The sequence below is a fragment of the Electrophorus electricus genome, chromosome 20 (genome assembly GCF_041902795.1).
Source record: "Electrophorus electricus isolate QZ-2024a chromosome 20, ASM4190279v1, whole genome shotgun sequence".
In the NCBI taxonomy this organism is placed as follows: domain Eukaryota; kingdom Metazoa; phylum Chordata; class Actinopteri; order Gymnotiformes; family Gymnotidae; genus Electrophorus; species Electrophorus electricus.
The window spans coordinates 402,559-427,500 of NC_137516.1; the positions used below are offsets into that span (position 1 = coordinate 402,559).

The 24,942-nt window shown below is 42.9% G+C and overlaps 2 protein-coding genes across 4 annotated transcripts in view; both read left to right on the plus strand.

Moving 5' to 3' along the window:
* Nucleotides 1–366: 366 nt before the first annotated feature.
* Nucleotides 367–13,383, plus strand: ggt5a (gamma-glutamyltransferase 5a). 3 transcript variants are annotated; one of them, XM_035536308.2, is made up of 12 exons: nucleotides 368–642; nucleotides 1,807–1,934; nucleotides 2,094–2,180; nucleotides 3,176–3,359; nucleotides 4,368–4,528; nucleotides 4,649–4,795; nucleotides 4,969–5,099; nucleotides 6,532–6,716; nucleotides 6,896–6,987; nucleotides 8,502–8,614; nucleotides 11,976–12,086; nucleotides 12,294–13,383. In XM_035536308.2, the coding sequence occupies exons 1-12, from the start codon at nucleotides 467–469 to the stop codon at nucleotides 12,438–12,440; spliced, it is 1,662 nt and encodes a 553-aa protein (XP_035392201.1). In that variant the 5' UTR covers nucleotides 368–466; the 3' UTR covers nucleotides 12,441–13,383. The 3 variants fall into 3 exon arrangements, 2 of the variants coding, with proteins under 2 accessions (XP_035392201.1, XP_035392202.1); XM_035536309.2 differs by having other exon boundaries at nucleotides 502–642; nucleotides 2,119–2,180; XR_004777117.2 differs by lacking the exon at nucleotides 8,502–8,614 and having other exon boundaries at nucleotides 367–642; nucleotides 12,294–12,433.
* A 2,815-nt stretch (nucleotides 13,384–16,198) lies between these two features.
* The window catches only part of lrrc75ba (leucine rich repeat containing 75Ba), a 23,804-nt gene continuing 15,060 nt past the window's right edge, over nucleotides 16,199–24,942 (plus strand). The window contains exons 1-2 of the mRNA XM_035535999.2: nucleotides 16,199–16,984; nucleotides 24,389–24,517. Coding sequence (XP_035391892.1) covers nucleotides 16,706–16,984; nucleotides 24,389–24,517 — 408 coding nt within the window. The 5' untranslated portion in view covers nucleotides 16,199–16,705. The remainder of the gene's footprint in view (nucleotides 16,985–24,388; nucleotides 24,518–24,942) is intronic.

Below are 24,942 nucleotides of genomic sequence, written 5' to 3' on the forward strand. Positions count from 1 at the left end.
TACGACAAAAAACCCGCAAACTCTCGCAATTATATAAGACACGCCCAACAGCGCACAAGACACGCCCAAACGGAAGCCCGCAAAAAGAGTCTAGAAGATATTAATTAACAGTGTTGTATGGACAATTATAAGACGTTTATCAGTCTGTTATGACCAATTTACTGCTACTGTTTTCAACTACATCGCCAACGTAAGATAACGGCTAGCAGTGTGTTAACATTACATTTGAACCATAAAGATGATATGAAAAATATATATATCAAATAATATTTATGTTTTAATACACGTTATATCAAATGATATCCTACTAGTATATGTTAAAACAAAGGAGGCGTGGCTTCCAACGTGGGCATGGTTCGCTTTGAGTTTACAGAAGGACCTACTTGGAATATTCATTATTCGTGAAGAGGAGCGCTGGAGACAAGGAGCCCGTAACCTGCCTTTATTCCGCCAGAGCAACACAGACATGGCCAGGCGAAAGGAGCGTGTTTGCATGTGTTTTAGCGTCGTGCTGATATGTGTTATAATTATAATTATCATTATAATTTGCCTGACACACTTTCCTGAGCAGGACTGTCCTGGTGGAGAGTTCAGGAATGCTGCAGTAGCTGCTGACTCAGACACGTGTTCGAAGGTCGGGAGGTAAGAGCGGCTTTCTAAATCTTAGTGTGTATCCTGAGGATTTTGTGGACTTATTCCTCATAACAAGCGAAAGAACATAATTTGGTCGATTTAAAACAAACAGTCAATCAAACAAATAAATAAGATTACTCTCTAACAAAACGGAACCATAAAACTTAAGGTACTAACTAGTACTAACTAGAGAATATAAATCTCTTACCCCATGACCCGAGCGAGGTACCGTCTGGTGTCGTTACCTCTTAAGGTACTAACTAGTACTAACTAGAGAATATAAATCTCTTACCCCATGACCCGAGCGAGGTACCGTCTGGTGTCGTTACCTCTAACCCTAACACTATAACTCTAACCCTTAACCCTAACACTAACTCTAACCCTAACTATAACCGTAACACTAACTCTATTATGGTTAGAGTTAGTGTTAAGGTTATAGTTAGGGTTAGAGTTAGTGTTAGGGTTAAGGGTTAGAGTTATAGTGTTAGGGTTATAGGTAACGACACCAGACGCTATAACCTAACGTTAACTCTAACCCTAACACTATAACTCTAACTCTTAACCCTACCACTATATCCTTAACCCTAACTCTAACCATAACTATAACCTTAACCCTAACACTAACTCTAACCATAACCCTAACCTATCGTTAACTCTAACCCTAACACTATAACTCTAACCCTTAACCCTAACACTTTATAGGGTTATCCCTAACCCTAACGTTAACTTTAACCCTAACACTATAACACTAATTCTAACTCTAACCGTAACCTAACGTTAACTCTAACCCTAACCCTAAATCCTCTCAGCATGTAACTGTAATTACAGGTGGTCAGCAGTCTGCTGTGGACTAATGGCCCTGAATAGTTAACCGGAGCAGGGAGGTTTAACGTCACTAAATTCATTGTGCGTTCATGACGTGAGAATAAGATCGGCTTGTTTTTGTAATGTCACCTGGCGTGTTTTCTAAAGCAATAGAAAAACCTCCACGTGGGTTTAGATTGGGTTAATTTAGAATAATTTGATATAACATTACGCACAAGTTCTATAGGGTGTGTTGCGTTTCCCGGGCGCGTGGGTGTATGTTTTCTGACATCTCGCGATCTACGTTTGCCCGAGGTACTGCGTCACTGCGTATTTACCTCATAGTTTCTCACGCTCTTTCGCTCTCAGTCGTGTTCTGCAGTCTGGAGGCTCAGCGGTAGATGGCGCCATAGCCGCCCTGTTATGTACCTCCGTAATAAACCCGCAGAGTACGGGAATCGGCGGAGGGTCTATTTTCACCATCATGGAGAGCAACGGTAAGACTTATCGAGTATAACTACCCTATCAACACAACACTGTACATCGGTCAGCAGTTCAAATGTGTCATTTGACACTTTTCTTAAGAAGTTAAAAGACTATATTATTGTTTGTTATATATCAAAAGATGTATTCACTTCATTTAGTTGATTTTTTAGGTAAAGTGAAAATCATCAATTCCAGGGAGACTGCTCCGAACAGGGTCAAACCAGACCTGCTATCAGCGTGTTCCAGTGAGGGCTCAGGTAAAGCACCTGAAAACAAGACACACAGCTAACAGCCCTGCAGGACACACACACGCACACAGAGCCCCACAGGACACAGACACACACACACACATCCCTACAGGACACACTCCGAGATCATTTGTTATTTGTTAACTTGTGTGACTTTAGGCAGAGTGGCCAATCGATGAGCAGAGAAAAGAGCATGCAGAGATCAGCAAGTGACTGGGTACTGACAGGAGGATGAGGGTGGGGTACCCTCCCTCCTACCGCTGCTGCGTTTGAGTCACGTTCAAAACATGTCTACGCAACGCACATAGTGAAATACAGGAAAACTAGAACAGTGCTGCTGGAAACATAACCTACTGCATCCAGGATCACTGCCTGTTCTCTAGACATGTCCTGGGTCTGACTCTCTCTTATGGATTCTTGACGGCTGTGGACTACTCCCAGTCCGCCCTAACCCCCCCGCCCCAACACACACACACACACACACACACACACACACACACAAACAAAAAAAACAGCAGTATAGTTTCAATATGGGTAACTATTATTTAAGCGCTTAGTACAAAATTTAAAATTTTGCATAAATCAGAGGATGGCATGAATGTCCATTCAGGAAGATAACAAAACAAACAAAAACAAAAACAATAGCTGCAGCTTGGGTTCTATTATCATTGTGCACAACCGTGTTTGAGTCTGTACGAGTGTCCTGAATAAAGGGTTAGTCTCACGCACAGTCTGTTATGGCTTCATGCAGATGCTCTGGTATTCCGGCCATCACAGTGCCCCTACTGGCCTGTATATTCATGCGTGATAAGTCATGTTGTTTAAATCACACCCACACGTATGAATGAAGAGGGAGGCCAATTTGTCTGCTCAATGATCACATAAATTATTTGCCACTGACGAATAATTACATTGTTGAGTGAACAAAAGTGCGCTTTCTCTCTCTCTCCCCTGCTCTCTCTCTTTCTATGTCTCCATCTCTCTCTCTCTCTCCGGCTGTGTAGGTAGTCAGTGGATCGGCGTTCCTGGTGAGATCCGTGGGTATGAGAAAGCTCACAGGCTGTATGGCCGCCTGCCCTGGGCGGACCTGTTTCAGCCCACCATACAGCTGGCCAGAGAGGGCATTCCCATCTCTATAATCCTCCAGCACTGCCTTCACATTCCTAACAACACGTCTTCACCCCTGAGGTGCCATCCCCCCTCACACACTACACGAGAGCACTAACCACGCTACACACGTCCCTGTGATGGTGTTTGTATAGATGTCCTCACTATAATGTTGTGATACTCTGTTTATTCCTCTTGTTATAAATCACTATGTTGTATAAGATACATAAGACAGATTTTGCTTTAATTGTTACTAAATTTACACTCATCAGTTTAGTAATCTTTCTGTAAGACAATTATTTATTACATCAATATGTTGAAAATTCAGTAAAATATATTGCTGTTTCATCTTCATATAGTAAGTTATGCATCATTTATCACATCAGCACAGTAGTTCTGCATGAACAGTGAACTTTTCTTTGTGAGCCATAAATACACGAGTGCTCTTTACAGAAACTACTACAGAGATCTGTGCAGGTGTGCCCTGTGTGTACACTACTATTGATCAGTGCATGTGTGCCCTGCATGTGCACTACTAGAGATAAGTGCACTAACACTGTAGTGACTGCCTGAATTAGAGGTGTTCACTAATACTGTTGTGGCTTTATTAAAGGTGTTCACTAACACTGTCGTGGGTGTATTAGAGGAGTTCTCTAACACTGTAGTGGCTGTATTAGAGGTGTTCACTAACAATGCAGTGGCTGGCTGTATTAGAGGTGTTCACTAACACTGTAGTGGCTGGCTGTATCAGAGGTGTTCACTAACACTATTGTGGTTGTATTAGAGGTGTTCAGTAACACTGTAGTGTCTGGCTGTATTAGAGGTGTTCACTAACACTGTCGTGGCTCTCTGTATTAGAGGTGTTCACTAACACTTTAGTGACTGCATTAGAGGTGTTCACTAACACTGTTGTGGCTGTATTATAAGTGTTCACTAACACTTTATTGACTGTATTAGAGGTTTTCACTGAAACTGTCCTGGCTGTATTCAAGGTGTTCAGCTCAGCTTGGACACCTTGAGACCATGCAGATGCTTCGTTACCCATCAGCTCATGAGCTTCAAGACAAGGCTTTGTGTTCCTTCTCTCAGGCAGTTATTCATGGATGCTGAGGGCAACATGCTAAAGCAGGGAGACACTGTGAAGTTTGAGAGACTGGCAGACACTCTGGAGATGATAGCCAAGTATGGCGCAGATGTCTTCTACACAGGAGACATAGCCAAGGATCTCATCAGTGACATCCAGGAAGCAGGTGATGGGATGTGTGGGTTATATCAGTCAAGACTTTGCATACGACCTGCACATTGGCACTTTAATGGAACTTTATTTTGAACTTGTGTGTGGTGTGTGTGTGTGTGTGTGTGTGTGTCAGGTGGGACTCTTACGCTGGAGGACCTGAGCTCGTTCACAGTGTCTGAGCCGCAGGCCTGGAATGCATCTGTGGGAGACTATACCATGTACTTCCCTCCTCCTCCATCAGGGGGCGCCACTCTCAGCTTCATCCTCAAAGTCATGCAAGGTTTGCTGGCTGATGTTATGCTAGAAAAGTATACTATAACTATTAAGTGCTGGATATATCAGATTATTAATCACTAATACTAACATTTTCATTGATAACTAGTTCTTACAGGTGTTTGAAGAATCTTATTTTTGAATCTGTATTCAAGGCATGTGTGTGTGTGTGTTCTGTAGGCTATAACCTCAGCCCGGCGTCTGTGCAGGGAGAGGAGCGGGTTCATACCTTCCATCGCTATGTAGAGGCTTGTAAATTTGCCAATGGCCTGAGGAAGTTGATGAAGGACCCTGCATTTGGCTCCCAGATGGTAATTCCTGCTGTTTACGCCAGTGTAGCGCCCCCTACCTCTCAACTATGACCTTGTATGTACTGCGAGTTTGTTTACAATTATCTAGTTAATTACCTTCTTCATCTCACGCTCAGAGATGTTAGGAATGAGTACTTTTTTCAAATTATATTATTTACGGGCTAAAATAAAAGTATTCTTTTAGTATAAAGGCATTACTGTCCAGTCCCACAAATCAAATACTTCTCAACGGTTTTTGGTATTAATTCACTCATGTTTTAACGAAAATAGGCACTAAGCCGACACACTCCGTGTGCATATTATGAATTAAAATAAACACAGACATTCAAATCATATGTCTAAACATTGTGGACCCACACCTGTGTGCACCAAGCAAAATAAAAATTACCAATAGAATTGATATTAAAAATAACCCTGAACTCTTTTGTGGCACTGCAGGACTGAGTCGATGTTTGGGTGCGTAGAGGCCAGGAAAACTAAAATTAACACTTCAGTCTTCACGTAGCAACTCAACACAAAACACGAGCGGGAGAATTCCAGACAAAGGGGCCGTGTGGTGCATCGGTTTGTCGGGTGGAAACCTGAGCGTCTCCCTTAGCTCAGACATCTATTTGAGAATCACTACTCGCGCTGTTTTCTATTCGATGCCGTTCACACGTTTAGATAGTTATTCAGTTATCTACCTCAGACAACACTAAAAAAAACCTTAGTAGAGACCTCTATGAACGTTAATTACTTCACATGCTAACTCTCAGTCTGAGACTCACGATGAACCCTGTATTCCGCACTGAAGTTTTGTTTGTCTCTGCGGTGTCCTCGGTAGTTGGTGGATAAGACTGTCCGGTAATCTAACTCAAGAGCTTAATATACCACACTTAGACAACGCTTGTCGCTTTATGGCATGCTCGAAACTTTATATCACCTCGTCACACTCCTTAGCACGCTCTCGTCTTCCCCCTCACTGCCATAATAATGACAAAATTAAAGACTAATCAATAAAATTCATAAAACCAATGTACAAATGAAAAAGTGTGAACAATTTCACCATTTCTCTTTCAAACAATGAGAAGAAAGAAGGGGGGGATTAACATTGTGAGGAAACATTCCTTTCCCTACGGTGCTGCACGAACAGCTGTTTATGCTAGCAGGTGTTTATGCTAGCAGGTGTTTATGCTAGCAGGTGTTTATTAATGAGAGCATGTTTGCATGAGAGATTTTTTTAACTGTATTAACTTGATATTTTATGTTTAAGATTAAAGGATGATCTTAATGAGAAAAGCAAATGTAGAATTTTGAATGTTTTAATCTAAGATTTAGATTGATCATATTTTACAGACTAAGACATACGTTAAAGAATAAGTAACTACTTTGATTAGGGCAGTGTCTTATATTGAACTTGTGTGTGTGTGTGTGTGTGTGTGGTATTGAGCAGGAGGCGTCTGCTATGATCCAGGAGAAGTTTGCCCAATACATTCGAGGACTGATCAGTAGTAACTCTACCTACAAGGCTGTTTACTACAACATCACACCCCACGTGGACACGCAAGGCACAAGTCACGTATCCGTGCTGGCAGAGGACGGTATGGCCGTGTCTGTCACCAGCACCATCAACCACCTGTGAGCACGGCCTACTGTCCCTGCACACGCAGTAATGTTCTGGCATGGCAATTGTGTGCGTGTGTGAGACTCTAGTAGTGATTCTGCCCTGCATCTAGAGTGGGGGTAGTAGAAGACTACAGTGGAGATATGAATGTTTGTCATTAGACTGCTGACCCTTTCTCCATCTGTCCTGACAGCTTTGGGTCCAAAGTGCTCTCTCCTAAAACAGGCGTCATTCTTAACAACCAACTCTTTGATTTCTGTGGGAAAGTGAACCAAATCCACCCAGGTGAGCATGCTTACCTTCCTCTGATGTGTGTGTGTGTGTGTGTGTGTGTGTGTGTGTGTGTGTGTGTGTGTGTGTGTGTGTGTGTGTGTGTGTGTGTGTGTGTGTGTGTGTGTGTGTGTGTGTGTGTGTGAAGCAGAGGCCACATCTCTTTGTAAGGAACCCCTATTACTCTCCTATAAAAGAGACAAAAACATCAGGCATGCTTGTTAGGAGAGAGATAATGACCATCTGATATCATCCATTCCTCTCCATCTGCTACTATAGGAGTTCTCTGTACTTCTTGTGAGAGATGTAATCAGCTTTATATTGGTGAAACCAAGAGAAGACTTGCTGTGTGTTTAACTGAACACCTCCAGACCATCAGAATGAAGGACTTGATGTTTTCAGGGTCATGACATCTGACCTGTTCCCTCAAAATATGCTGTCACTGCACATGTGATAAGGCTGTAGTGGCTCTGTTAGAGTTGTTCACTAACACTGTAGTGGCTGTATTAGAGGTGTTCACTAACACTGTACTGGCTGTATAATAGGTGTTCACTAACACTGTAGTGGGGGGATGTATTATAGGTGTTCACTAACACTGTAGTGGCTGGCTGTATTAGAGGTGTTCACTAACACTAGTGGGGGGATGTATTATAGGTGTTCACTAACACTGTAGTGGCTGGCTGTATTAGAGGTGTTCACTAATACTGTAGTGGCTAGTGGAGGGTCCCTAAAAAGGGATTTAGTCTGTACCATCCTGGAAGATTCTGAGATATTTAAGTATAATATATGGTCATGTACACATGCGCACACTCGCGCACACACACGCACACACACATACTCTGTATCTAGCGATGTATCTATTTTCATTGCCGTTTGTTGCTATGACAACAAAAAGGTAGGAAGTTAAGGAAAATAACTCTTCTGTACTCTTGAACATTTTGAACCCCAGGGATGGAGAGTTCTGATTTAAACACCTGCAGTTTTGTACATGACCTGATTTCACCTCCCAGAACCCCCTGCTGCAGTACGTTGACACTTCTCACTGGAACTGGCATACTTGGTGCTCATGCTGGTCCCAGTACAGAATGCACAGAATGTGCCACAGTAAGAAGCACTCTTGTATACCAACATGGTTGGCATTTTTGGACACAGTAAAGAGCAAGTAAGGTCACCAGAACCCCTAGGAGCAAGCAAGCGTTCAAACCACCGGTCCTCCCAGTACTGGGGCTGTGACCCAACAGTCCTCCCAGTACTGGGGCTGTGACCCAACAGTCCTCCCAGTACTGGGGCTGTGACCCAACAGTCCTCCCAGTACTGGGGCTGTGACCCATCAGTCCTCCCAGTACCGGGGGACGCGTTTGACTCACCAGTTCTCCAAGTACCATACAAGAGAAAGAGGGAGGTGGTCAGAACTGTAGTGAAGTACACAAGGTTTTTAGAGAAACAGGACATTTTGGACAGACGTGTGTGTGTGTGTGTGTGTGTGTGTGTGTGTGTGTGTGTGTGTGTGTGTGTGTGTGTGTGTGTAGGTGAGCGTCCTCCCTCCTCTATGGCACCAGTGGTCCTTGCCTCCTCTGCTAAAAAACACACTGTGATTATTGGAGCTTCGGGAGGCAGTATGATCACCACAGGCATTTCCATGGTACAATACCATCCCTTAACCCTAACCCCTAATACAATACCACCCCTTAACCCTAACCCCTAATACAATACCACCCCTTAACCCTAACCCCTAATACAATACCACCCCTTAACCCTAACCCCTAATACAATACCACGCTTAACCCTAACCCCTAATACAATACCACGCTTAACCCTAACCCCTAATACAATACCACGCTTAACCCTAACCCCTAATACAATACCATCCCTTAACCCTAACCCCTAATACAATACCACCCCTTAACCCTAACCCCTAATACAATACCACCCCTTAACCCTAACCCCTAATACAATACCACCCCTTAACCCTAACCCCTAATACAATACCATCCCTTAACCCTAACCCCTAATACAATACCACGCTTAACCCTAACCCCTAATACAATACCACGCTTAACCCTAACCCCTAATACAATACCACCCCTTAACCCTAACCCCTAATACAATACCACCCCTTAACCCTAACCCCTAATACAATACCACGCTTAACCCTAACCCCTAATACAATACCACGCTTAACCCTAACCCCTAATACAATACCACCCCTTAACCCTAACCCCTAATACAATACCATCCCTTAACCCTAACCCCTAATACAATACCACGCTTAACCCTAACCCCTAATACAATACCACGCTTAACCCTAACCCCTAATACAATACCACCCCTTAACCCTAACCCCTAATACAATACCACCCCTTAACCCTAACCCCTAATACAATACCACCCCTTAACCCTAAGCCCTAATACAATACCACCCCTTAACCCTAACCCCTAATACAATACCACCCCTTAACCCTAACCCCTAATACAATACCACCCCTTAACCCTAACCCCTAATACAATACCACCCTTAACCCTAACCCCTAATACAATACCACCCCTTAACCCTAACCCCTAATACAATACCACCCCTTAACCCTAACCCCTAATACAATACCACGCTTAACCCTAACCCCTAATACAATACCACCCCTTAACCCTAACCCCTAATACAATACCACCCCTTAACCCTAACCCCTAATACAATACCACCCCTTAACCCTAACCCCTAATACAATACCACCCCTTAACCCTAACCCCTAATACAATACCACCCTTAACCCTAACCCCTAATACAATACCACCCCTTAACCCTAACCCCTAATACAATACCACCCCTTAACCCTAACCCCTAATACAATACCACGCTTAACCCTAACCCCTAATACAATACCACCCCTTAACCCTAACCCCTAATACAATACCACCCCTTAACCCTAACCCCTAATACAATACCACGCTTAACCCTAACCCCTAATACAATACCACCCCTTAACCCTAACCCCTAATACAATACCACCCCTTAACCCTAACCCCTAATACAATACCACCCCTTAACCCTAACCCCTAATACAATACCACCCCTTAACCCTAACCCCTAATACAATACCACGCTTAACCCTAACCCCTAATACAATACCACGCTTAACCCTAACCCCTAATACAATACCATCCCTTAACCCTAACCCCTAATACAATACCACGCTTAACCCTAACCCCTAATACAATACCACGCTTAACCCTAACCCCTAATACAATACCACGCTTAACCCTAACCCCTAATACAATACCATCCCTTAACCCTAACCCCTAATACAATACCACGCTTAACCCTAACCCCTAATACAATACCACGCTTAACCCTAACCCCTAATACAATACCACCCCTTAACCCTAACCCCTAATACAATACCACGCTTAACCCTAACCCCTAATACAATACCACCCCTTAACCCTAACCCCTAATACAATACCACCCCTTAACCCTAACCCCTAATACAATACCACCCCTTAACCCTAACCCCTAATACAATACCACGCTTAACCCTAACCCCTAATACAATACCACGCTTAACCCTAACCCCTAATACAATACCATCCCTTAACCCTAACCCCTAATACAATACCATCCCTTAACCCTAACCCCTAATACAATACCACGCTTAACCCTAACCCCTAATACAATACCACGCTTAACCCTAACCCCTAATACAATACCACGCTTAACCCTAACCCCTAATACAATACCACCCCTTAACCCTAACCCCTAATACAATACCATCCCTTAACCCTAACCCCTAATACAATACCATCCCTTAACCCTAACCCCTAATACAATACCACGCTTAACCCTAACCCCTAATACAATACCATCCCTTAACCCTAACCCCTAATACAATACCACGCTTAACCCTAACCCCTAATACAATACCATCCCTTAACCCTAACCCCTAATACAATACCACGCTTAACCCTAACCCCTAATACAATACCACACTTAACCCTAACCCCTAATACAATACCACGCTTAACCCTAACCCCTAATACAATACCACCCCTTAACCCTAACCCCTAATACAATACCATCCCTTAACCCTAACCCCTAATACAATACCATCCCTTAACCCTAACCCCTAATACAATACCACGCTTAACCCTAACCCCTAATACAATACCACCCTTTAACCCTACCCGCTAATACAATACCACCCCTTAACCCTAACCCCTAATACAATACCATCCCTTAACCCTAACCCCTAATACAATACCATCCCTTAACCCTAACCCCTAATACAATACCACGCTTAACCCTAACCCCTAATACAATACCACCCTTTAACCCTAACCCCTAATACAATACCACGCTTAACCCTAACCCCTAATACAATACCACCCTTTAACCCTACCCGCTAATACAATACCACCCCTTAACCCTAACCCCTAATACAATACCATCCCTTAACCCTAACCCCTAATACAATACCATCCCTTAACCCTAACCCCTAATACAATACCACACTTAACCCTAACCCCTAATACAATACCATGCTTAACCCTAACCCCTAATACAATACCACCCTTTAACCCTACCCGCTAATACAATACCACCCCTTAACCCTAACCCCTAATACAATACCACCCCTTAACCTTAACCCCTTATACAATACCAACCCTTAACCATAGCCCCTAATACAATACCACCCCTTAACAATAACACCCCCAATGCAGCCAGTGCAGCTGTAACAATAACACCCCCAGTATAACCAGTACAGCCGTAACAGTAACACCCCAACACAACCAGTACAGCCGTAACACCCCTGATACAGCCAGTCACTCCAGTGTTAATCATAACAATTAATGTATTATTAATTTTTAATTATTATATTATTAATATAGGGACGATTGGCACCCCAAACACACAGCACCAACCTGGCTGGAGTATTGCAGTGAGAAGACCTGTGAGTGTGTGTTTAGTGTTCAGTCTTAACTCCTTCCTCTCCTTTGTGTGTCCTGATCAGACACTCATGAACCATCTCTGGTTTGGGAAGAGTCTTAAAGACTCCATCGCAGCACCTGTTGTGTTTGTGAACTCCAAAAACGCACTCAGGTTTGAACCTGACTTCGACAAGGTAGGACACCATATGGTTTGGTCCCAAGGCCAGGCAGCAAGGGTGCCCAGAACAGGACTGGGGCAGTGTTAAGTTGAGTCAATGGAGCAATCTTCACTTAGCCTAATCTGCACTGTACATAGATACTAAGAGTTTATCTGTAAGTGTTTAACGTGCTTTGAAGTAGGGCTGGTTCTCTACACTGTCTTTGTCTTCTTTCTTTGTCAGGGTGTCATAGAGGCCCTCCAAGCACTTGGACACACTGTTGATATCCAAAGAATTTTCTATAATGTTGTCAATGCTGTATCAAAGCGAAGAGGCTGCATCGACGCTGTTTCAGACACCCGGAAGATGGGCAGGTCTTCCGGCTACTGATCCAGATGGTCTACACTCCAGATCTGACCTGTTTAGGCCAGAACTACCCTATTTACACTCTTAATGACTAATTATACAAGAATTTCACAGCCCTCTTAGTCATGAATAGAATGAATTACACCAGCAGGCAACTAAGAAAACTTAGATTGTGTGAATTATTTGTTTATTCTTATGATTTATATAGTGTTGATAATTACATTTACATATTACGGTATTTAGCAGACGCTCTTATCCAGAGCAACTTACAAAAGTGCTTTGTCATTTACCCATAGAATACATCCTAATACAGTACAGTAGGTTAGAGTCCAATATACCAATGAACTAGAATACTGTAGAAATACAGGGATCACTGCTGATGACTAGAAGTACAAAATACATGAGGTCTCTCTTAAACAATGATAATGTAATAAAGAATAAGTACTAGAGTTTCTTAGACAACATCAGTGTAATAAACAAAACCCTACAATAAGTACTAGTTTAGTCAGTCAATATAGGAGTTGTGTCAGTTTTCATTTAAATATTCCACGAATAGATGGGCCTTCAGTCTGCATTTGAAGACTGCAAGGGACTCTGCTGTCCGGACAGCAAGTGGAAGTTCATTCCACCATCTGGAAGTAGGATAGAGAATCTTCTCCATGCTTGTCTTGCTTGAGACTTGAAGCATGGTGTTTCAAGCTGAGCTGTATGTGGTATGAAGCTAGAAGGCCTGTTTATATATGTTAAAGGTGGACATGCAGGTCTACCTGTGACTGGTGGAGATGCAGGTCCACCTGTAACAGGTGGAGGTGCAGCCACTGCCCAGGTCCTCCCATCCATTCCCAGTGTGGAAATTTATATCAAATGCTTCTCACTCATTTAATGTTGATTTATAGTCTATCTCCACTTTTTTCTCTGTAACAGAGTTAGAGTGAATTTCCCAAATATAGACATTTCACCAAAATTATATTGCCTTGTGTGAATCAAAGAATTTGTTTGATGAACATTTACTCCAGGAACATATGTTTGGAGTGAATACTCTCCTGGAGAAGGCCACAGCTCTTTCCTCTTTCAAGTAATACTATATTTCCGAAAATATCCCTGTGGCTACATTCTCGGATGTGAAAGGTTTGCTAGGAGGGATCTTTAATGTTTTTGATTTGTCCTGTTGATGTCTTCATATGGGTGTGTGCTCATGTACAGCCTCGGGCCCCCTGGCAGACTGTATGTGGGGATGTATGTACATGGGGATGTATGTACGTGAGGACATCTTGCTGTGTCTCTTAAGTCCACATTACACGAAAAGCAGTGCAGTGAGCGTGAGCGGTACTCGCAGACACTTTCAGCTTGAAGGCAGGCGCTGTGCTCAATATGACCTCACACATTTTTCAACAACATTCAGAGTGAAACCTCAGATGACATTGTACCAACACGTTGCCCTACAGGGTGGCTCATAACTGACAACAGGAACAGAGGGAACACACTCTTAGACCTGAACCCACTCTAGAACCACTGATGTGTCAAGATCTCTCAAACCTGAAGCAACTCTAGAACCATGGATGTGTAGAGGCCTGGTGAAAGAAGGCGAGTTAAAAAGTTCCTTCCTTCCACTGCTGATCACACAGGGTCAAACCACCAAGCTGCAACTCCAAGGTTCATCAGGGAAAGCTGTTTCTGAGCTTGGTGGCACTTTCTTCCTCCTTGGAACACACATGTTAGCACAGCCTGTGTGTCAGAGAATCTGTTCCCAGTGAAGTGAAGACAAACCTGATTTCACACTTGTGTCCTTGGCCAATGGGAGTGTAAGCCTGAGCACAGAAACTCTTGGGCAGGACCTGCAGAAAGTGCAGCAGTGGACCAGACCAGACACGTTCACACAAATGTTCCTTTTTCTTTTTTTACACTGATTCAGTGTCAACATGGTACAACCAAACCATTACAATGTACTTAAAATACTACTTATTAATAATCCAATTTTAATACAAAAAGGGCAAATTGAAAACTAATTTCTATTGCATGTTGCCATAGTAACTGCACATTAACCTACTTTGTAGTGGTTTTACACTACTGTAATTAAATGATATAATTCTGTTACAGTTCATTAATATGCAAAGGTCATGTACAAGGATACAAACTAACTAAATAAAAAACAAACAAATAAAGGTCAGTGTACCTGTTAATGTACAGAAATCATTAGTACAGTAATCTAGAGTAATTAGTACAGTAAGATAGAGTAATTAGTACAATAATCTAGAGTAATTACTAGAGAAATCTGGGGTCTTCTGGCAAAGACCATCCTCATGCTCGGACCAGTGAGGTTCAGCCCAGACACTCAGACTGGGGTAAGTAAGGTAAGGCCACAACCTCATCTCCCTGCTGTACAGCTCTCACACATCTCCATGAACATCAGTGAACTGACGCGTAAGTGTACATCTGTCCTGCACGTTTTATGATGGACATCAGTGAATTGACACACCTGCTGCCCAGAGAAGACAGGCTGTGCTCCCACTACCCCTGGGAGTGGTGGAGACAGAGCTGCTCTTCCTAACCGAATGTCCCAGATATGAATGAATTAGTAACACATTCTGTGAGAACATGTGCACATTACATTAATAAAGAAAAAACTGCTATAAGTAATTAGGATAAAGTAATTATGCAGAGTAAAGTAATTATGCAAATGTGTATCACCGTGCCTGAGGGAGAGCCAGTTTTCCCTTCAGCTGGTCAACATTGTTGATGAATCAATATAAATAATTATCCTTCCTATTTCTCCTTTCTATGTGATAACTATCATGCCAATAAAGTACTGCTGAGTTGATCAAAGAGACAGAAAGAAAGGCAGCGAGAGAGGGAGGCAGAGAGAGGCAGCAAGAGAGGGAGGCAGAGGAAGAGAGGCAGCAAGAGAGGGAGGCAGAGAGAGAGGGAGAGAGGCACAGAGAGAGAGGGAGGCAGAGAGAGGCAGAGAGGGAGGCAGCAAGAGAGAGGGAGACAGAGAGAGAGGCAGGGAGAGAGGCAGCGAGAGAGGGAGGCAGAGAGAGGCAGAGAGAGGGAGGCAGAGAGAGAGGCAGAGGGAGAGAGAGGCAGAGAGAGAGGGAGGCAGACAGAGAGAGTAAGTGGGTGTCTATGATTGCTTTAGTGACAGGATAGAAAATGACATTGTTGATTACAATGTAGTAGAAGATGTAGTAGAAAGTCAAGTGTGCCAACAAACCTTGATTTAGTCATGAAGAGGAGCCTGAACTCAGAATAAAGACTCTGTTCTCTCTGTCCATTTATCCACTCCAACATCTTCTACATATGACCACGTTTCATCTTTCATACTGAAAAACAATACAGTCATGATGTTACTGAGACTCAGCCCGTCTCAGCTGCCATGGCTCCGCCCACCACCCCATGATGTCATGATGTTATTGACACTCAGCCGGTCTCAGCTCCCATGGATCCGCCCAGCACCCCCTGATGCCCTCATGTTCCAGGGAGTTTTTCTCATCACTGTCGCCCCTGGTTTGCTCACTGGGGGTTGGGACTTGGACATTTGTAAAGATGCTTTGTGAGAGTGTCTGTTGTAAAAAGTGCTATAGGGAAAAATTTGACTTTGACATTGACTTTAGTTCTCCTACTGGCCAGTTATGTGATTATGTGCTTCGGGGCTTTTTAAACAAGATGATGTGGGAACCCCCTAATCAAACACCTTGATCAAACCCCCTAATCAAACCCCATGATCAACCCCCCTGATCAAACCCCGTCATTACAATTAACAGAGAAAACAGAACTCAACACATGACCGGTTTTCCTCACACCTTAGAGATGCCGTTAACCTTTGAGCTTTGACTAAATGTCATAAATGAAAGCAGGCTTTTGCATAGTGTGAGAGTGCCGCGGGAGCAGGTTACGGGCTTGACCGGGCTTTAACGGGAACAGCTCCTCCGCTCAGCGACGTAGCGGCGCGAGCCAATCACCGCGTGCCCTGCTCTCCGCGATGCCCGCGTGCTGCCGTGAGTTTCCGTCTGCTCAGCACCATTTCCGATGGAGCCCTCGCCACCTGAAAGACAGGACATGTAGCATAACAAACAGACAACCGAACGTGTATTTTACCACATGATCCTACCTGCAAGACCCCGAGCGTCCTGAAACTGGCATTTGGGGTTTTATCTCCACTAGGCAGCGGGGCAGTGCGAGGGTGCGCGAGTTCAGTGTGATGTACAGGGCGTCATCTCGCGCGCGTGATTTCGTCGTGAGGACTAAACATTAGTCTGAGCGTGCAACGTCGTGTTTCTACATGAGACAATATGGGTTCGAGACTTAGTCGCCAAAATAGTCTGGACAGCGACAGTTTTTCACGGAGGCGACGACAGCACCTCGACAGCACCGGGGAGAGCGAGCGCAGCGGGCGCAGCGGGGACTTGTTTCCATCCCTGGTGCTGAAGGCGGACAGGCTCCCGTGCGTGCTGCGCCGCACCACCCACAGCCCTTACGTCCGGCGGGTCGCCTGGATCCGTCAGATTCAAAAGCTGCTGCGCGAGAAGAAAACAGAGGAGGCAACAGACGTGCTCAAACTGCTGAGAAAGGTAAGGGCGAGCGCGAGGTGGTGCTCGACCCAATGTGCCCCGCTAGACAACAGTCTCCCGTTAAACGCGAGAGAACTCCGGTGCTCCGTTACATATGGTATATGCACCATGCACCTCGTAGGCTTCTGCCGTCTTTATATTTCCTACTTTGGCGTCTTTCCACCACTTTGACAAACGCTTAATGTTACACTCGTTCCAGTCGTCTTGTTATACTTCACGTTTCCTAATTCTGTCATCATATTCAAAGGAGCGCTTCGTGCAGCGCTTGTGCGCTTCATTGGGCGGCTGTTGCCTGGACCGTGCCGCTTCACGCTGTGTTTATTCGCGCGGATGAGTCCAGCTGTAAAGGTTATCCACGCTCTCCTGACAGCGGTGAGCGTGCCTCTGTCAGCTGCTGCAGCACGTCGTCTCCTGTGGGGGAGCGTTTCCGTTTGCACGCTCCACTCTCGCGGTGTGCAGGCCGCAGGGCTGGGAACGAACCTGTTATTTGGTAACAAGGCACGTAGAGGCATGTTGACAGATCCAGTCCCAGGGGCTTGGAAACATCACCAGTACAAAACAACAGAAGACTGACCACAAATCACACAAATGAAACGAGAGGTTAGAAGGCATCTCTCTCTCTCTCTCTCTCTCTCTCTCTCTCTCTCTCTCTCTCTCTCTCTCTGTAGGTGTTTGTGCCTGTACGTGTGTATGCATGTGTATATGTGGGTGTTTGTGTGTGTTGCTGTGTGTATAGGTGTGTGTGTTTATTTTTTTGGTTACTAAGGTTAATGTTAATTTCATCTGTAGTATTATTTATGCTCAGACATTCGGATGCCCCACAAAGACAGTCATAAAAGAAGGTGTGTGTGGATTTAACACGCTGAGACACTACTGGCTGCATTCAGACAGGGCTTCTGCAGAACCACGTGGGCTTCTGTGTGTGTGTTAGATCTTCTCTCTGCAGAACCACGTGGGCTTCTGTGTGTGTGTGTATGTGTGTGTGTGTGTGTGTTTGTGAGGGCTTCTCTCTGCCAGGCCACGTGGGTCTGTGTCTTTGTGTATGAGGGCCAAGTGGGCCTCTGTGTGTGTGTGTTAGATCTTCTCTCTGCAGAACCACGTGGGTCTGTGTGTGTGTGTGTGTGAGGGCTTCTCTCTGCCATGTGGGTCTGTGTTTTTGTGTGTGAGGGCCATGTGGGTCTGTGTGTGTGTGTGTGTGTGTGTGTATAAGGCACGTGGGTCTGTGTCTTTGTGTGTGAGGGCCACGTGGGCTTGTGTGTGTGTGAGGGCTTCTCTCTGCAGAACCATGTGGGTCTCTGTTTGAGTGAGGGCCACATGGGTCCCTGTGTGTGTGTCTGTTAGGGCTTCTCTCTGCTGAAGCACATGGGACTGTGTGGGTGTGGGTGTGTGTGTGTGTGTCTGTGAGGGACACTTGGGTCTGTGTGTGTATGTATGTGTGTGTGAGGGTTTCTGTTTGTTGAATCACATGGGACTGTGTGGGTGCGTAGGTGTGTGTGTGTGTGTGTGTGTGTGTGTGAGAGGGTTTCTCTCTGCTGAACCACATGGGACTGTGTGGGTGCATGGGTGTGTGTGTGTGTGTGTGTGTGTGTGTGTGTGTGTGTGTGTGTGTGTGTGTGTGTGTGAGGGCTTAGACTGCACAGAGCTGCAGCAGACTCACACATCTCACCTTGCACAGGAAGCTCTCACTACTGGGTCCCCACTGGTCACAGGACTTGTCATGAGCACAGGAACTAGTGTATCGTCTAGAATCCCAGATTTCCTGCTCTGTCAGCTGGTGTTTCCCAGTTTCCGACACCCAAATGCAGCATTAGTATGGTCTCGTGTGCAGCACAACACTGACCGAGTCCGTGTAAGTGTTTGTGTGTCGGTTAAGGGAGGGTGTGGACATCCCTGTAATAGGAGTTGTTGCCATATAGAAGGCAGATCTGTCAGATCACACATAGTAATATGTAGTAACACACAGTAACACACAGTAATACACAGTAATACACAGTAACATACACAGTAATACACAGTAATACACAGTAACATACACAGTAACACACAGTAATACACAGTAACATACACAGTAATATACAGTAACACACAATAATACCCAGTAACATACACAGTAACAATAATACACAGTAACATACACAGTAACATACATAGTAATGCACAGTAACAGAGTAATACACAGTAATACACAGTAACATACACAGTAACACACAGTAATACACAGTAATATACACAGTAACATACACAGTAATACACAGTAACACACAGTAATACACAGTAACATACAGAGTAATACACAGTTTTTTGTTACGAGTAGAAACAAAAAAGGGATGGAAGCCCCATCCCCTTTAGTATAAACCTTGCCCCATTTAATGAAACCCTGCCCCTTTAGTGTAAACATTCACATAGCTACTAAATCACTCTCACTGCATTTAACTGTAAAATGGTGCTAATATGTAGTAGGTCACTGATCATTTGACAGTGGTGTGAGCACCCTATTAATCAGGCTCCTGGCAGATCACCTCTCTGCTCAGCCGCTTGGCGCGGGGCAGAATGGAATCTGGACAGTTTACTTTCCATATAGAACACAGACTACCAAGACTACAGACCACAGACCACCCAGAGTCACTCTGATCCTCTCTGAACACCCAGAGTCACTCTGATCCTCTCTGAACACCCAGAGTCACTCTGCTGTATGTCCTGAATAGTTAAATTGATCGCTGCCTCAGACACAGCTCATCTAATCTCGCTCTCTCTCTCTTTTTCTCACTCTTACCTGATGCCATTTTGGTGTGTTTCCGTTGTTCTCGGTCGGCTGGTCACTGGAACCTCCCCAGACTCTTCATGCCACAGAAGGAGCTGCAGTTAATTACTTTGAGGACTTGACAGCTTCTTAGCAGAGAACAGCAATTGTAATCAACTCACAGTGTTGAGACAGAGCCAAGAGTGTGTCTGTGTGTGCGTGTATACATATATGTGTATGTATGCGCATGTGTATGCATGTGTGTGTGTGTCTACGTATGCGCATGTGTGTGTGTGTGTGTGTGTGTGTGTGTGTGTGCATGCACATGTGAGTGCTTGTGTGTGTGTGTGTGCATGTATGAGTACATACGTGTGTGTAAACTTTATTAGGCCTGATTGCATTATCTTAGAGAACATGAAAATGGATTTGGTGTTTGTGAGTGTGGGTTAGTTCAGAGACCATGAGAGCACTGGAGGAACCTGGAGTGTGCTGACAGCTGATGAAGAGTGTGTTTATGACAGCTGATGAAGAGTGTGTTTATGACAGCTGATGAAGAGTGTGTTGACAGCTCCACCATAGGTACTACAGATAAATACCACAAGTATATGGACCACAGTTAAATACCAAAATATATGGACCACAGTTAAATACCATAAATATATGAACCACAATTAAATACTACAAATATATGGATCACAGTTAAATACCATGAATACATGGATGACAGGTAATTAACATAAATATATGGACCACAGTTAAATACCAAAATATATGGACCACAGTTAAATACCATAAATATATGAACCACAATTAAATACTACAAATATATGGATCACAGTTAAATACCATGAATACATGGATGACAGGTAATTAACATAAATATATGGACCACAGTTAAATACCAAAATATATGGACCACAGTTAAATACCATAAATATATGAACCACAATTAAATACTACAAATATATGGATCACAGTTAAATACCATGAATACATGGATGACAGGTAATTAACATAAATATATGGACCACAGTTAAATACCACAAATATATGGACGACAGTTAAATACCATAAATATATGAACCACAATTAAATACCACAAATATATGGAGCACAGTTAAATACCACAAATAAATGGACCATAGTTAAATACTGTAAATATATGGACAGCAGTTAAATACCACAAATATATGGACCACAGTTAATTACCATAAATATAGGGACCACAGTTAAATATATGAATACATGGACCACAGGTAAATACCATAAATATATGGACCACAGTTAAATTAAAGGTCACTGAGGTCAGCACCTGAGGTCATTGAGGTCATAACCTGGGCTACTAGTTAACTGACTAGCTAGCTTGTAAAAAAGATTTTTAACACAAAATGATTTGACTGGAAAGCTGTTAAATCTGGTTAACTCTAAACTCAATTAACTATAAACTCCATTTATGGGATTACAGAAAGAGCCTCAAAAAACTGACAGTTACCTTCAGTCAGATCTGAAGAGGCCTTGGAGCTCTCTGAAGATACCGTGATCGCCAATTGGTCCTCCTCAGGAAAGATGCACGAGCGTCAAACAACATGGTGCATTATGGGTATTCCTTGACCATCAGGATACATCATTTGTACACTACTTATTGCAGTGCATTTTGGGATTGTTATAGTGCACTATGTTTTTGAACACCCCTACAAGATGGAGGAACCCTAGAGTAGTGCACTATATAGTGAACAGGGCAGAGTTTCTGACACAGCAAGGGGTATGGACAGAGAGAAAGGGAGAGAAGGAGAGAGAGGGTGTCTTTGGTGGTGAGGTGATAGAGTGAAGTAGGTCTCTGCCGCTCTGTTTCTGTTCACCTGCAGCTGAACAGAAGTGTGTGTGAAGATCTGTAGTGATGCAGCAGAAGAGCCTGAGTATCACCAGCCCTGGAAAGCCATTTACATAACATGCTCAGGCACACACACACACACACACTAGCACAAACACACACATGCATGCACACACACACACACGCACCTCCTTTCTGCTGCTAATTTAACTTTCAGTTGCAGCTTCATTGTGATTGGGATGTATTATTTGTTTTATTTTAAAATTATATAATACATGATTATCAATATACCACACAATTATCATCAACATACTATACTCTCATCAGTATACCACACTGTTGTCAATATACCACACAGTTATCAATATATTACACTGTTATCAATATAACACACAGTTATCAATATACCACACTGTTATTAATATATCACACTGTTATCAGTATACCACACAGTTATCAATATCACACTGTTATCAGTATACCACACAGTTATCAATATCACACTGTTATCAATATACCACACAGTTCTCAGTATATCAAGTTCAAGTTCAAGTTCAAGCTTGATTTATTCGTCACATACATAGTCATACACAGTATAACTCGCAGTGAAATGGTGGAGAGTGCTCTGTCCAAACTGAGGAAAGGAAACAGGGGTGCATAGAGAAAAAAATATATATAAATACAGATAAATCACACTGTTATCAGTATACCACACTGTTATCAATATACCACACAGTTATCAGTATACCACTGTTATCAATATATCACACTGTTATCAGTATACCACACTGTTATCAGTATAGCACACTGCTATCAGTATACCACACTGTTATCAATATAGCACACTGTTATCAGTATACCACACTGTTATCAATATATCACACTGTTATCAGTATATCACACTGTTATCAGTATACCACACAGTTATCAGTATATCACACTGTTATCAGTATACCACACTGTTATCAGTATATCACACTGTTATCAATATATGACACTGTTATCAATATACCACTCAGTTATCAGTATACCACTGTTATCAATATATCACCCTGTTATCAGTATACTACACTGTTATCAGTATATCACACTGTTATCAGTATACCACACTGTTATCAGTATATCACACTGTTATCAATATATGACACTGTTATCAATATACCACTCAGTTATCAGTATACCACTGTTACCAATATATCACACTGTTATCAGTATACTACACTGTTATCAATATATCACACTGTTATCAGTATATCACACTGTTATCAGTATACCACACTGTTATCAATATATCACAGTTATCAGTATATCACACTGTTATCAGTATATCACACTGTTATCAGTATACCACACAGTTATCAGTATATCACACTGTTATCAGTATACCACACTGTTATCAGTATATCACACTGTTATCAGTATATCACACTATTATCAGTATACCACACTGTTATCAATATATGACACTGTTATCAATATACCACTCAGTTATCAGTATACCACTGTTATCAATATATCACACTGTTATCAGTATACCACGCTGTTATCAATATATGACACTGTTATCAATATACCACTCAGTTATCAGTATACCACTGTTATCAATATATCACACCGTTATCAGTATACCACACTGTTATCAATATATCACACAGTTATCAGTATATCACACTGTTATTAGTATATCACACTGTTATCAGTATACCACTGTTATCAATATATCACACTGTTATCAGTATATCACACTGTTATCAGTATATCACACTGTTATCAGTATACCACTGTTATCAATATATCACACTGTTATCAGTATACCACTGTTATCAGTATACCACACTGTTATCAGTATATCACACTGTTATCAGTATACCCACACTGTTATCAGTATATCACACTGTTATCAGTATACCACTGTTATCAATATATCACACTGTTATCAGTATACCACTGTTATCAGTATACCACACTGTTATCAGTATACCCACACTGTTATCAGTATACCACACTGTTATCAGTATATCACACTGTTATCAGTATACCACACTGTTATCAGTATATCACACTGTTATCAGTATACCACACTGTTATCAGTATATCACACTGTTATCAGTATACCACACTGTTATCAGTATATCACATTGTTATCAGTATACCACACTGTTATCAGTATATCACACTGTTATCAGTATACCACACTGCTATCAGTATATCACACTGTTATCAGTATACCCACACTGTTATCAGTATACCACACTGTTATCAGTATATCACACTGTTATCAGTATAACACAGTATCTCTACATGTTAAGATGTCTCTTTGATTGAGAGACTGATGTGTATGTGTGTGTATGTGTGTGTGTATACGTGTGTGTGTGTGTGTATACGTGTGTGTGTGTGTATGTGTGTGTGTATACGTGTGTGTATGTTTGTATACGTGTGTGTGCATATGTGTGTGCGTGTGTATGTGTGTATACGTGTGTGTGTGTGTATGTATGTGTGTGCATGTGTATGTGTGTATACGTGTGTGTGTATGTGTGTATATGTGTGTGTGTGTATGTGTGTATATGTGTGTGTGTGTGTGTATACGTGTATACGTGTGTGTGTGTGTATGTATGTGTATGCATGTGTATGTGTGTATACGTGTGTGTGTGTGTATACGTGTGTGTTTGTGTGTGTATACGTGTGTGTGTGTGTGTGTGTGTATACGTGTGTGTATGTGTGTGTGTGTATGTGTGTGTGTGTGTGTATACGTGTGTGTGTGTGTGTGTGTGTGTGTGTTGTGTGTATACGTGTGTGTATGTGTGTGTGTGTATGTGTGTGTGTGTGTTCACAGGACCTGGGGTTAGAGGGCTCTTCCCTGAATGATATCCTGTACAAGAACGCCGCCTTCCTGAACCTGGTGGACCCCATTTCCCATGAACTGCTGCTTGTACTCGCCAGAGACATGCAGTGTCCTAAGAAGGTGAGACTCACTGGGGCTCCAGGGGGGACCTCGGATATTTAGTTCTAAGGCTGGAACATTTAAAGATTTCTGCTTACATTAGCAACTAAATCTGGTTCCCTTTGGTGAATAAATACCCAGTCACACGTACTTCCTCTATCAGAGCTACAGGAGCAGAGGGGGTTTACTGGCTTCTGACATAAACCCTCCTGAAGACTTTTACACTAGAAAATCTTCCAGTAAATCTCTGTCCCCTAACTTTGCCTCCTAACTCTGTCCCTTAACTCTGTCCCCTAACTTTTTCCTTTAACTCTGTCTCCTAACTTTGTCCCTTAACATTTCTAAGACTGTGATCAGTATCTTAATCTTCCTAATGTTGACTATTTGCCAGAGAGGGTTCTGATGGGAAACTGTGAATATACAGTAGAGAGGGATCTCAGCGTGTC

Coding starts and splice junctions, on each gene's coding strand:
- ggt5a (XM_035536308.2), top strand. CDS start 467: ATGGCCAGGCGAAAGGAGCGTGTTTGCATGTGTTTTAGCGTCGTGCTG. Junction 2,181..3,175: donor GTGTTCCAGTGAGGGCTCAG/GTAAAGCACCTG, acceptor CCGGCTGTGTAG/GTAGTCAGTGGATCGGCGTT. Junction 4,529..4,648: donor CAGTGACATCCAGGAAGCAG/GTGATGGGATGT, acceptor TGTGTGTGTCAG/GTGGGACTCTTACGCTGGAG.